At 35.7% G+C, this 13,114-nt stretch overlaps 1 protein-coding gene across 1 annotated transcript; it reads right to left on the bottom strand.

The window, feature by feature from the left end:
- Positions 1-1,366: 1,366 nt before the first annotated feature.
- LOC132142526 (high affinity choline transporter 1-like) lies at positions 1,367-8,512 on the bottom strand. Its single transcript, XM_059552461.1, has 9 exons — positions 8,452-8,512; positions 7,969-8,204; positions 7,102-7,215; positions 6,836-6,991; positions 6,552-6,700; positions 5,923-6,072; positions 5,421-5,574; positions 3,826-4,043; positions 1,367-2,578 (listed from the first exon to the last, which is right to left on the bottom strand). Exons 2-9 carry the CDS (start codon positions 8,150-8,152, stop codon positions 1,925-1,927), a joined length of 1,779 nt encoding a protein of 592 aa, XP_059408444.1. The 5' UTR covers positions 8,153-8,204; positions 8,452-8,512; the 3' UTR covers positions 1,367-1,924.
- Positions 8,513-13,114: the final 4,602 nt, after the last annotated feature.

The raw sequence follows: 13,114 nt of genomic DNA, 5'->3' as shown, positions 1-13,114 counted from the left end.
CTCTTAACAGTGACATTGGAAGATGAAGAGAGTTAACGTCATAAATTGTCACATTTTCAGACATGCGCTTTTTCGTAACTACCCATTGGCTCTACAGCGGTCTGCAGATCAGTTCAGGTTGCGAAATGGCATTAGACTGGGTTTGCTATTAGAAATGGGAACAAAAATGGTCATCAAACACATTTTGTCATGATGAATTTGAACAAAATGGAAAACGCCTCATGACTTAAGAGTTTTTGTTGACTGTACAACTTTGAAATAATACACAACTATGAAAGTCTTAACAATAAAATGTATTATCTTTGAATAATCCTATGTTTAATCTGTAGGCCACAATTAATAAATAAATATAGATTTGTGTTGGTGGCTCCCACCCATCCAAATAAATAAATGTGCGTGTATATATATATATATATATATATATATATATATATATATATATATATATATAAACGCTAAAGTGACACTTAACATTTTAGTGGAATACTGGACATTTCTATTCACTGTAGTATAAATATACACATAACAAAAACTTCTGTATCACTAAAACCAACAACACAGCAGCTGGTTCATTCTAGAACCAGGTACAATGACTTCTTTTGACATATGAATGACTTTGCAAATCACAAAAGAATAGCACAGCACAGATGTAGGTTATTACATCTGATTAATCATTTGCAGCTACATTCATTTTCAAGTACAACAAAGTGACGACCGGGTTTGCATAATGTCCAATCATCCCCATCTAATCAATGCAGCTAGTTAGACGATTACAAGATTATATATATTTTTTCCATGTTTTTTGTTTTCCTGGTCACCTTAATATTGCACTATGAACATGAAAAAGACATTTGCCACATGTGCACTTATGTCACAGTTGTTAAAGGTAGTTTGTAGATGGGAAGCACATCACTTGTTACGCATATAATTACATATTTATGAAACAGTTTATAACTGTTTAGCTACATTTGATTTTTATGATAGGATGAAGGTATAATCTGCACTAATATGTATCATGGGAGTTTGACGCATGTCAAGTAATGTCCTGACACATAAACCTACACCTATTATTTATTAATATATAGCTATGATTGGATATATTATAATCACTGTGTTACATTTTCTTTTTTCATTTTTAAATCTTGACTGATCTGTGTCTAGATACAAGAAATTAAAGAGACAATTCACAGAGAAATTGACATTCTGTCATCATTTGAAACTTATGTTCATCTGTGGAACACAAAAAGATAATTTGAAGAATGTTTCAAGTGCTTTTTTTCTTTTCTTTACACAATGAAGTCAATAGGGTCCTTTCGTGGATTGTCCAAACATGACTTTATTTCTTCTGTAGAACTCAGAAAAAGGATTATTTTCCTCTTTTTTTCAATCCATACAGTTAAAGTCAGTGGGCTTCAGTGTTATTTTTTAACACTGATGCCCGTTGAGTTTGTATAGATGAAAAAATAGAGAAAGAAATAAAGTTATACATGTTCGGAATGACATGAAGTTGAGCAAATGATGACAGAACATATTTGAGTGAACCTACCTTTTAATATGATTATTTCTCAAGGATTATCACAGTATCTCAACATTTTCTTTAGCAGGGAAAGGAGAGTCACTGAAGGTTTGTACATACCATCAGCAGTGGAAGAGATCCTCAGGGTAAGTAACACCATCAATGTCCTAATATCACTCAAACCATCTAAATCACTGCTGTTTTCTTCTCTCGTTAACATTTTCACAGAGTTTCAGTTTCTGTCTCGTTCCACAATATCTGAAAGAAGTGATGGAAATTCCAGAAAAGGAGTGTGGAGTGAATTAATTATGTAATTAAAATCTGATATTTCTTTACTTATTGGGTGAAGCCTTGTACTTCACGTCATGGAACCACTACAGAGTCTTCTCAGGATTGTCCATAAGGTATCTACTTGATCTCATGACTCGGTGACTCCGGGCTGGAGTCCTCCTCTTCGGTCAGGGTTTCCTTCCTGGTGAAGGTAGCAGCTAAAGTAACACTAAGTCTTGGCTTGACTGGGGCCATTTCATTCAGCCCAATGATGTTTCTGTTCACCAGAGTGGTCTTGTCCATTATTTCTGCACTGTGCTTAGCCACCACTGCATCCAAGAAATCATATTTAGCCGACAAAGTGCCACTCTCGAACAGGTACTTAAACAGGTATGAGAAAGCCACATTGCTTAGGAACGAGGCCAGCATGGAAGCAGTCTTAAAGGGAAACCTCTGCATCACCAGGTATTCCACCTCCTTGGTCACATGATGGACCTTCTCCTCAATGGTCCATCCAGGGTAGTAGATGAATGGAGGCAGTTTGAGATATGGTTCCCCTCCACCAACTCGCAGGGTCAATCCAAAGATGTATCCAGCCACCGAGCCGTAGGTGTTTGTGCCACGGATGAAAAGAACGCAGAGGAGTTGGGGAAAGATGATGACATAGACCAGGTCAGAGCTCAGGTACCATAAACCATAAACGGTCCCAGTCAGGAGAGCCATGGCCGTCGCAAGAGCCCCGAACACAAAGATAGTGATCCGCATGACCCATACTATCTCACGGTCGGAAGCCTTGAAGTCAGTACAAAGATGAGACGAGAATTAATTAATGAAATGGTTCAGGATATGAGAAAACAACAAATTTCTATTTGATTAAGCTGATTTCAGTTTTTTAATTATTGACACACACAGTTTTCATACAATAGATGTCAGTGCGGCCTAATGTTGTTGTGATGCATCTAAAAAGCAGTTGTTTTGGATGCTATTGACTTTCATTATATGGAAAACGACAGCTGAGACATTCTGCAAAATATCTTATTTTGTATTTCGCAGAATAAAGTGAGCAATATGGTTCTTGAATGACTTTGTGTAAGTAAATGATGACTGATTATTGTTATTATTGACCTATTCCTTAAACTACTTTATCCATGCATTAGTACACATTCTAAATTATATAGTCATTTTCCAACGAGAGAGAGAGAGAGAGAGAGAGAAAGAGAGAGAGAGAGAGAAAGAGATAGAGAGAGAGATGTTCTAGCTCAGTATGTTTGTCATATTTTCCAGTACAAATATATAAACTCTTAAATCAATGCTACTTGACAAAATATCATTCAAATTTAGTAACTTCAGTAGGATTTGTGCATTCAGGAGTTTGTTGTGAAGGTAAAATATTTCCCCACACAGACTTTTACTAGTGAAAGTCAAAAAGTTCCCCACACAGATTTTACTAAAGTTAATTCATGCAAATTCTCTCTGCTGTCCAACAGAAAGCTGCTTAGTCTGAAAGTGACTTCTGAGTGAGCTGTGCTTCATACATCAATACGTCATTGACAGTGAACCTTTTGCCTGCAAAACTATGACTACAGTTACTGGTCATTTTTAGCCAGAACATTTATTTTAAACTTTAACCAAAAATGCAACAGAAATAAAATACAGGTAAAACACCTGCAAAATCAAAACAGAAAATTCCTTTACAGACTTTTCTTACAGTAAAGATACATTTACTTTTAAAAATAGAATTCTTAATTTCCTAAACAATTATCAAAATTGTATGACTTTATTCTTAAAATAAGAACAAATATCTGCCAGTGGGGTAAAAAAAATGTCTTTCCTTTGAATTAAGTTTATTTTTCTTACTCCATTTAGTTTTCCCCCCTTCTTTTAAGTAAAAAAAACTCTCTTAATTTTGATAAAATTTACTTCTAAAATAAATGTTTTTTTTTAAGAACGTTTAAATATTTGTACTGCCAAACAAGGCAAAAAATATTGCTTTCTTTTCTTTTTTTTCCTGCAGTAAATTAAATTTAACTTGCTCTCACCGATTGCCGGAAAGCGAGCTTGTAGATGTTCCTAGCGAACATGGAGCTGGCCGACAAGATGGATGAGTCAGCGGATGACATCACTGCAGCAGAAACTGCCCCCAGACCAAAAAAGGAGATATAGGCTGGACACAGGTGCTGTAGCACGATCGGTAGAATCATGTCAGACTGGTCCTTCTGCATGGGAGAAATTGGCCCATAGGTTGTCTGGTTCCAATCTATGGAGCAGAACACACTTACTATATACTGTGTACTAACCACCAGCGTAATAATTATATTTATATATATATATATATATATATATATATATATTTTTTTTTTTTTTGCATCATACATGAGTTGAATACATGTTAAATGAAACTCAGACATTCTATTTTAAATTCTTTTTACTTAAAATCCAAAAGCAACAAGCCTTGATTGATCAGACTGTTATTCCCAATCAGTTAAATAATACGTGTCTGCTCTGTCTTTGATGCTGAAAGTCTGTTGATTAAATCTGGGTGCTGTGTGCCTCCCTCAGATGTAATATTTACTGGGTTCACATCGTTAAATGGATAATCTGTTAATAATATATGAGGGAGACCAGCTGTTGTTATTTACTCGTTTCTTTAGTGATCTGAAGGGAACATGGTTTCCACCCGGGGCTTATACAGCCTGGAGAACACCTCCCACAACACACCATAGCAAAACAGACTGTTCCCCCAACAATCAGAAATAAGTGATTACATAATTAGAATTACTGTCAGTATATACTAAATACAGTACACACTCTAAGGGAAAATGGCTTAAGGGTTTAGGATAAGGAAACATAATATACAGGAAACAATATGAAAAATGCTTTGATGCACATTTTTTATTTGGCTGAGCTGTGAATAATTATTCAGTGTGAGGGTATGTTCTGGAGGGGGAAAACAACATAATTAGTGTATAATTAAGAGCACTTTTATATTATCTGTTTAAGGAAATATTTCTGAACTAAAGGGTCTCATGCTGAAGAAGTTTTATTATTGAAATATGGAGAGTTCTGTTTGTTTATATATATATACTTTTTTTTTTCAATGATTTATTTATTTATTTAGCACTCTAAGATCTAGACATCTTTAAGTGGATACAGCCTGTAAATTAGACTAATTATTTAATTCAACATGAAATAAAGTTGCAAATACCCTATTGTGATGTAGAGCCACGAAAAAAAAAAAAAAAACCCCACCAAGAAAACGTTGTCATTTGCTGACTGCTATGATTTTATTAAAATTACAGTTTGTCAGAGCAGGGTTATTATAGTTATCTGAACTAAAACCATTAAAAAAAACTACTATATTAAAACAAAAAAAAAAAACATATCTAGAAAAACAACAACAAAAAGACTAAAACTTTAACTTCAAATGAAAACAGAAAATATAAAACAAAATATTAAACGAATTCAGTATATTAATAAAAACATAATGATAACTATAATGATACTAAAATAACAGTGCAGGAAAGGAGAGTGCCAGTGCACACATCACCAGAGAAGAGATGTCGTTGCAAGGAGGGGAAGGGAATGTTAATGTTGATTAAAGATTACAAGGGCAAAAAAAAAAGGTTCATTTTACCTGTGGAAGCCCCTATGGCTCCGATCAGGACAGAGGGAATAGCCATGATGATACAACCAAAGGCAGCCAGGAAGGAGAGGACTTGAGCATAGGAAGCTGAAGAGGCAGAAAGAACCCTTTGAAAATACACCTGCCAGGGAATCCCCCCCAACATCTAGAAACAGAAACATCATTGTAAATACAGATACAAGACAGCATGATTCAAATGCATAACATCAAGAGTGCATTATAACACTATAAATGTTAAAACTAATCTAAATATGGCAACCTACAGGAGAAGAGTGACATGGCTGGACAAAAATTACACTTCAGTTTCTCTTTCTCTCTCTCTCTCTCTCTCTCTCTCCAATTCTTTTGGTCTTATTTAGTTTTCCTCCGTACGAATGACTGCATTGTTCACTAAAGTGAGAAATTAGGTTTGGCCCTTCAGAATCAACAATTCTCCATTGGCAAAAACCATTGTGTCTCCATCCCATCATGCTACAGTGGGTTGTCCACTCACCAGAAGGCAGAAGTTGTCAGCCCACATCCATTTGTCAGGGCTTTCTATCTTCCCAAGCCATGCAGTCTGATTAGCATTGAGCTGCTTCACTGCTGTCACTCCGATGTCAGACACAGCTGGGTTTGAGAGTGCAAAAGGGACACTCACCCACTATGAAGAGAACATATTCCACTCTATTACTATGTAATTGACCATTTATAACATTGTAATACTCTTTATTTAACTTAATGTGTAGCAGTTAAAACCAGCCAAATAGATTTTGAAATAGATTTTTACATTTCAACATTGATTTAATTATGAATTTTGTTCAGGTGATCATGTTAAATTCTTAATTTTTATTAATTATTATTTTTATTGAATGATGTAATAATACTTAAAATGAATAAATGAAAAGCAAATGATACATAACTCAAAGAAGGACAAATATTTGATTTCTTCTTTTTGCTTCTTTATACCTGCTACTTGTATCTATGAAGGGTGGTTAATGAGCCGTTACTGTCAAAACTGCAGAGCAAACAGCCACTTTGATAAATCACAGAGTGTTCTGTGCTGCTGAAGACATGCAGATGTGAATTAAGGGGAAAATGACGCCGTCAGTGACTTCATCGTGTGGTTCTGTGAAGCCTTACCAGTCCTAAAAAAATGCAGAAGAGCTGGACAACATCAGTGTAGGCCACTGAGTAAAGTCCCCCCACCAGTGTGTAGAAAATGGCAATAAGAGCCGAAATAATCACAGACATATTGATGTCGATGTCAATGATCACACTCAATGTGGCCCCTGTGATGCAAACAACGTTGTTTAATTAAAGCTTTACTGCAGTATTTATTGAATATGTCCTAATACAATTTCGAAAGAACTTGCAAATTTACTGACTGCATCTTTCTAAGATATCATTTCCCTTTTTTTTCTTACCAAGGGCAGATAAGATGGCGGCTGACCAGAACATTTCCCCCATTAGTGCAGGGATGAATAGCAGACCACCCATCCTTTTACCATACAGTTGCTGGAAGGGGTCAAGCATGGTGACGTAACCCCGGGAGCGCATGGGTTTTGCAAAGAAAAGGCCACCTTGACATGAATCAATTCAAATATTATATGTTTGACAGATACATGCTTTGAGTTCTGCTAACTTTAACACTGAACACGTTTATACAAAGCTGCATACATATGCAACATACCCACAACAAGGCTGAGCGCATATCCAAAGGGAGCCTGTGCCCATGCCAAGCCGTACCCGGGAAGATACACATTCTCTGCTGTGCCGTTGATATAACCCCCTCCAACCCACGTTGCTGGAATGAGAGAGGACATTTAATCTGACTGGTCTTGAAACTTGATATATATATATATATATATATATATATATATATATATATATATATATATATATATATATATATATATTAATGATGTTAGCTAACATAAATGTTTGAGTATTGTTCATTGTTCAAGTGCATTGTATTTACTAATACATTTTTAAAATCAAAGTTGTATCTGTTAACGTTTTGTGTGTGTGAAAAAATAGCAGAATTAGCAACATAAATTATTAAATAATTAGTAACAGTACCAGTATGTACAATACCTGTTTAATGGAATATATATATATATATGAGTGTGTGTATGTGTGTGTGTGTGTGTGTGTATATGCATGTATATTTATATTCCGTTTATATGTTATAACAGCAAACAGGATCATTCAAGTGGAGAAAAAAAAATACATAAACCAAACGAATATCCAGTTATAATTATAATTAATAAAATAAACATTTAAGTAGACTACATATTGTAGTATTACATTTCATGTAGGCCTGCAAATGTTCGAATTTTACTTCCGAAACTGATTGTCTACTTTAATGACGTAGAAAGATAAAGACATCATCTCATCACGGTTTTAGCTTTTTTTCTTATTCTTACAGGCAGTACATTTTTGTTGCATGACTAAATCTTTAAAGATGTAAAAAAAGAAAAAGAAAAGAAAAACGTCATTCATATACATTTACAAATAAGGTAAAACGCTTTTTACTTTAGTTCTCTCTGAAAGTCACCTGTCATGGTAAATGCGCCGACAAATAATCCAATATCCCTTCCGCCGACCATAATGGTCTCACTGCGATCAACTCCCTCCATCACGCCGGAATTCTTGTTTTTCCATGCTGCCCAGATTCCCACTACAAGGATCAGCAAGTAGAAGATGACAATCGCCACCAACCCCTCCACATGGATGTTCATCTTCTCTCTGCTAAAGTCGCTGTATCTCTAAAGAACCGATATTCATTGAGACCTAGGGAAAAGAGACCAAAAGAGGTATGTAAGAAAAAGAAGGGAGAGCTACAAAAAAATCAGACTAGTTTGTTTCTAAACACAGAGCTGATGTAGAATTTAGACAAAAACTCTTAAAAATATATTTAAAAGGCCTATATTTCTTAATAGTCTTTCAGTCACTTCTTCTTCTTCTTCTTTTTTTTTTTTACATTTCATTCCGAGGATTTCCAACTACAAAGTTCAACATCATAAGAAAAGTGCCTCACCTTTGTGAATCAGCAGCCAGTCACTCAACTGCCACCAACAGAGCAAAACAGAGCCCAACTAGGCTACAGCACATTTCAGAGTCAGCCAAACTTACTGTGAATCTTATAGGAGCAGGTTTCGTCAGAGGGTAGATGAACGTCAGAGAGATGTGAATGGGGGCTATTTATGAATAAAGATGTCAGATCGTGCAAAAGAGCCGCGCGTCACTGGAGGTTATCAAGTCAACTGAAAATCGCTAGACGGAGGGAAACTGCTGTAAATCAAGAGTGGTGAAATATCTCGGTTCCATTCATGTTTTTTTCTTGACTGGTATTTTATGGCAGTCTGTATAAGTATAAGCGCACGCTCTCAGCAGTGGCGGAGCAGCAAGTGCAGGCGCTGTCCAGAGTGCTGAGGACCCAAGCAGCTCCAGCCTCACAAGCTCTTCAGACACCAGCCAAACCTCCATACATGTGCATTGAGAAAAGACAAAAATCTATCTATCTGTCTATCTGTCTGTCTATCTATCTATCTATCTATCTATCTATCTATCTATCTATCTATCTATCTATCTATCTATCTATCTATCTATCTATCTATCTATCTATATTATTATTATTATTCTGACGTATTTTACACGTTTTAAGCATGTTATTTGTTTTAAAGTTTTCTAATATAGGCTAAGAACAAAGCATTTAATAAAACCACATTTGTTAATTTTGTTTCTAACGGAATTTTGAAGGGTTAGAGTTTTTATAGCAAATAACAAATTTATTCAAATAATAATAATAAATAAATAAATAAATAAAACCACTCGCATTTATTCAGTTATGTTTTACTCTTTTTGTGCTGTGTTCATTGGTTCTAAATTCGCACAGAATTAAAAATTCTTGACATTCTGCCACCCAGTGGCTAAATATAGCGTAAGATTTCAAGCTGTGTTTCCCAGTGGCTTAAGTTGGTTCTATTCATTGTTTCTTCAATGACAGAGAGAGAACATTTTATAAAAAAGAAAAAAAAAATTTGTGCAAAAAGGAAAGAATTATATATAATTCTTTCTCTTTTTGAACTAATTTTTTTTTTTTCTTATAGTTATAACTATAAATAGAATACAGACTCAGGAGAGCATTAAAACCTACTTCAAAATCACTAGTCATATAAACATTCTTTAATAATAATAATAATATTAATAAAGGGCTAAATAGCACTAAAAATGGTTCATTGGTTCGTAATCATAGGGGAACCACTTTCATAAAACAGCACCTTTGTCAAATGGTGCTTTGTACGTAGAACCGTAAGAGGAACACCATTCTCCTCCTTAGATTTTAGATATGTTCCTCCACTCGTGTTTGCTATAAATGGGAATTTACTGCAAATTATAAAAGCTGTTTTGAATCAGTTTTATGCTTTCTGAGGTTAAAAAAATATTGTGTGGGGTCCCTGAAAGGTTTCCTTATGGGGGCCTTGGGGCCAAAAAGGTTAAGAACCACATCATCTTCTGGAAATACATTGTACTTTAATGTGTTTTATTATTATTATTATTTTTAAAATCCTTTCCCCAACTTAACTAAGAAAAACTTTAAAGAGCTATAAAGGGGCTAGCTGGTTCTTATGGCAGTGGTGCTAGCACCTCAACCGCCCAAAAAGAACCACTGAAGAACCACTTGTGTGTGTGTGTGTGTGTGTGTGTACACTTTAGCCAGGTTAGACCATACTGAATTTGAGCGAATGAAAACTAGGCTGTGATTAATAGACTGCAGACCTTGGAACTGTAAAGGACGGAGATCACGTGATTTATTTATTTTTCCCTCGGAAGGACGTTTAATCAAACTTAAACAATCCATCAGACACACTGTACTACAGTCACTTAAAGCCTCTTGATGCCTTTCAAAAATTAAACCTGGCGCAAGTTAAGAGTAAGAGTTCTACTAACATTCGGTTTTGTGGTAGCCTGTCCAGTTTGGTCATGAGAACTTTAGACACTGGACATTATACTTGGTGAAACAGGATTCCAGCGCATTAATCTTCAGAATATGATACTTTTTGGCCGCTATAATTATACTCTCAAGTTTGACAGTTCAGGGTTTAGTTAAGCCTGTATGGAGGTGTAGCCTAACAGGCTATTCTGATCAAAATGTACTGCAGGCTTGTTAATTTCCTTGAGAAATAATAATCTTCCCTAAAAGAGAGAATGTAACTCTCCAAACGAACCAATTTGATGGAAGCCATATATCTTCCACCTCAGACGACTAATTTAACTGGTAACATTTTGACAGCCTGCCGAGTGAGTCCCAATTATAAGCAGACGGGATCGAGCATGTTCATACAGATGTTGCAGTTCTTTGTAGTTTAGAAAAGGCTTGGTCAAAATCCCTCAACAGTTTACAGCGTGTCTTTTTCTAGCACAGCTATAATAGAAAAAAAAAAAGTTTTCTGTCCGGCTAAGGAGAATAAAGGTCTGATGGGATAATGAATAGGTATTTTATTTTATTTTTAAAATATTTATCTGGAATCACTTGAAAATGATGGTTTCTGATGTTTTCTTCTAGATCCCTCGGTGCATGGGAACAGTCATGGTGCGCAGATTTTGCTCAGCTAATGAGCACACTTCACATCTGCTTCTTGTTCTTTGAAGTGAGTCATGGACAAATAAATAGCAGATTTGACAAAACTGTTAGCAATAGTAATAATAACAAACACCAAAACTAATTATTTAATGTAAAAACGTGTATTTACACCTACAATAGCCTGTTGGCAATGCCTATGCATGTAGCTAATGCGACTCGGGTGATACATTTGTGAAGAAAACAATTTACACTTAATCATTTCCAAGAAAAAGAATCTTGGGAAGATAAAGAAATTCATACTGTGTACCTTTTATTTCCTGGTAAACTACCTGTTGTCTGTCTTTGAAAGGTGAATTACCGAATAGTGTTACTGCCATCTAGCGGTATAAGTGGACCTTACGCAGCCACGGCAGGTTCTTCATTTTCAGTTTCCCATCTATAACGGCTACCGTACATAAGAAGTTCGGCGCAAAAGAAACTGTACTTCTGTTCAGGGCAGCAAAAAACAAAAAAACAAAGAAACTTTATTCGCCATTTACACAGAGAGAAGGAAAGTGGCAAGCAGTGGGTCCCGCATCAGCTCATGTCTGTTACGTATGGCTAAACGAGACGATCTGACACAGCGCACGGAGCTCAGATTCTCCGCTTTGTTTTATATCTGTTGTCACTTCTTCTCGGTGGTCTACACAGTCTGTCTCTAGTGCTGCCTGTTCACTGGCACGGGAGATGGAAATTCTTTATATTTTCAATTAACGGGACAGTCTACCCATAAATTAAAATTCTGTGATCAATTACTTACTCTTAAGTCGGTCCATACCTGCATGATTTCTGTGAATCACAAAAAAGAACAATTTTTTTTTTTTTTTTTTTTTGTAGAAGGTTAGGCTGACTTCCACTGCATGGAAGGAGGAAATCTGAAACATTTATCTTAATATCTTCTTAGAAAGGCACACAGGTTTGGAATATGAGAGTGAGAAAATGATGACTTGATGAATTTTCATTTATGGGTGAATGAACACGAAGACGTTTATTCATTTAATGCTAAATTTTCTTAGAATTAGCTGGGCATTGCAGCTGTGGTCCGGGGGAATGAACTTGTAAATAGCGTTATTTTGCTAGCAAGGAAGAATCCTCCACTCAACAAACTTAAGCAAAAATTGACAGTGATGCTATCTTTTACAAGTAGCCTACAACAGATAACCGATACAATGCTGGCACAGATGCTACACTACAACATACATATATTCCAAGAGTTCTGATACACAGACCAGCACCACTGGGAATTTTCAGTGTTTATACTGTATCACTCTGTTCAGAAAAACTGTCAGTGTGTATTTAAGTGGATATGATTCTTCAGTGACCCTTTCTTTAGGTTACATGGTTATATCAGTAGGTGGCAACAAGTATGAGTGCTAGGAGCACGTTATTGAAGCATTCCTTAAGTTGTTTCTTTAAGAAAGGAAACAAGTGGCATGTAGCACTGATCCTGCTTTGGCTTTGGATCCATTTTCTTTGGGAGAGAAAAATAAAGTGCCAATATTGCTTATAAAATGTAAGCTACTCTTTGGGTATACTGAACCAAAGCTAATTCACACTCGTAGACGTGCACCTGTTCTGTTAATAACGCTTATATCATCAGACATATTTAAATTAGATGTAGCTCCAGCTGACGTCTTCAATGAAAGCATAGTGCAGCCTTGGCACCACTTAGTATTTTCAGTGGCCGGAAAAGACATAAAAACAGCAGATGGCACTATGATTAGATGAGACTCTGCCATTTTCAGTAGCCTATATGACCGTGCTGATGTTGTGGTTTTAATGATAAAGTGCATTGGATTTTCCACAACTAATCACGGTTCAGAAATTTTTATTTTTTTTGAGAGAGAGAGAGATTGAGAGAGTTTATTCCTTATTAATGTAATGTACAATGCTTCGGCAATACTGTGCAAATCATGCTAATAAAGCTCATTTGAATTTGAGAGAGAGAGAGAGAGAAATCATACACAGACTAAGCCCCAGAGTTTGTTTATTCTTTAAACATTCTATTACAAGATCCCTTATTGATGAATAAAACAGAAATAATAAGAAAAAAAGCTTTAGCTTTGCAAATAATGTG

Source organism: Carassius carassius, chromosome 6, assembly GCF_963082965.1.
Source record: "Carassius carassius chromosome 6, fCarCar2.1, whole genome shotgun sequence".
Taxonomy (NCBI): Eukaryota; Metazoa; Chordata; class Actinopteri; order Cypriniformes; family Cyprinidae; genus Carassius; species Carassius carassius.
This window is presented reverse-complemented; position numbering and strand designations above follow the sequence as displayed.

Excerpts from the sequence above, each read along its gene's own strand:
- LOC132142526 (XM_059552461.1), bottom strand. The coding sequence starts at position 8,152 with ATGAACATCCATGTGGAGGGGTTGGTGGCGATTGTCATCTTCTACTTG. Across the intron at positions 4,044-5,420 it reads AGCCATAGGGGCTTCCACAG|ATTGGAACCAGACAACCTAT; the intron begins GTAAAATGAACC and ends TCTGCTCCATAG. Across the intron at positions 2,579-3,825 it reads AGCTCGCTTTCCGGCAATCG|GCTTCCGACCGTGAGATAGT; the intron begins GTGAGAGCAAGT and ends ACTGACTTCAAG.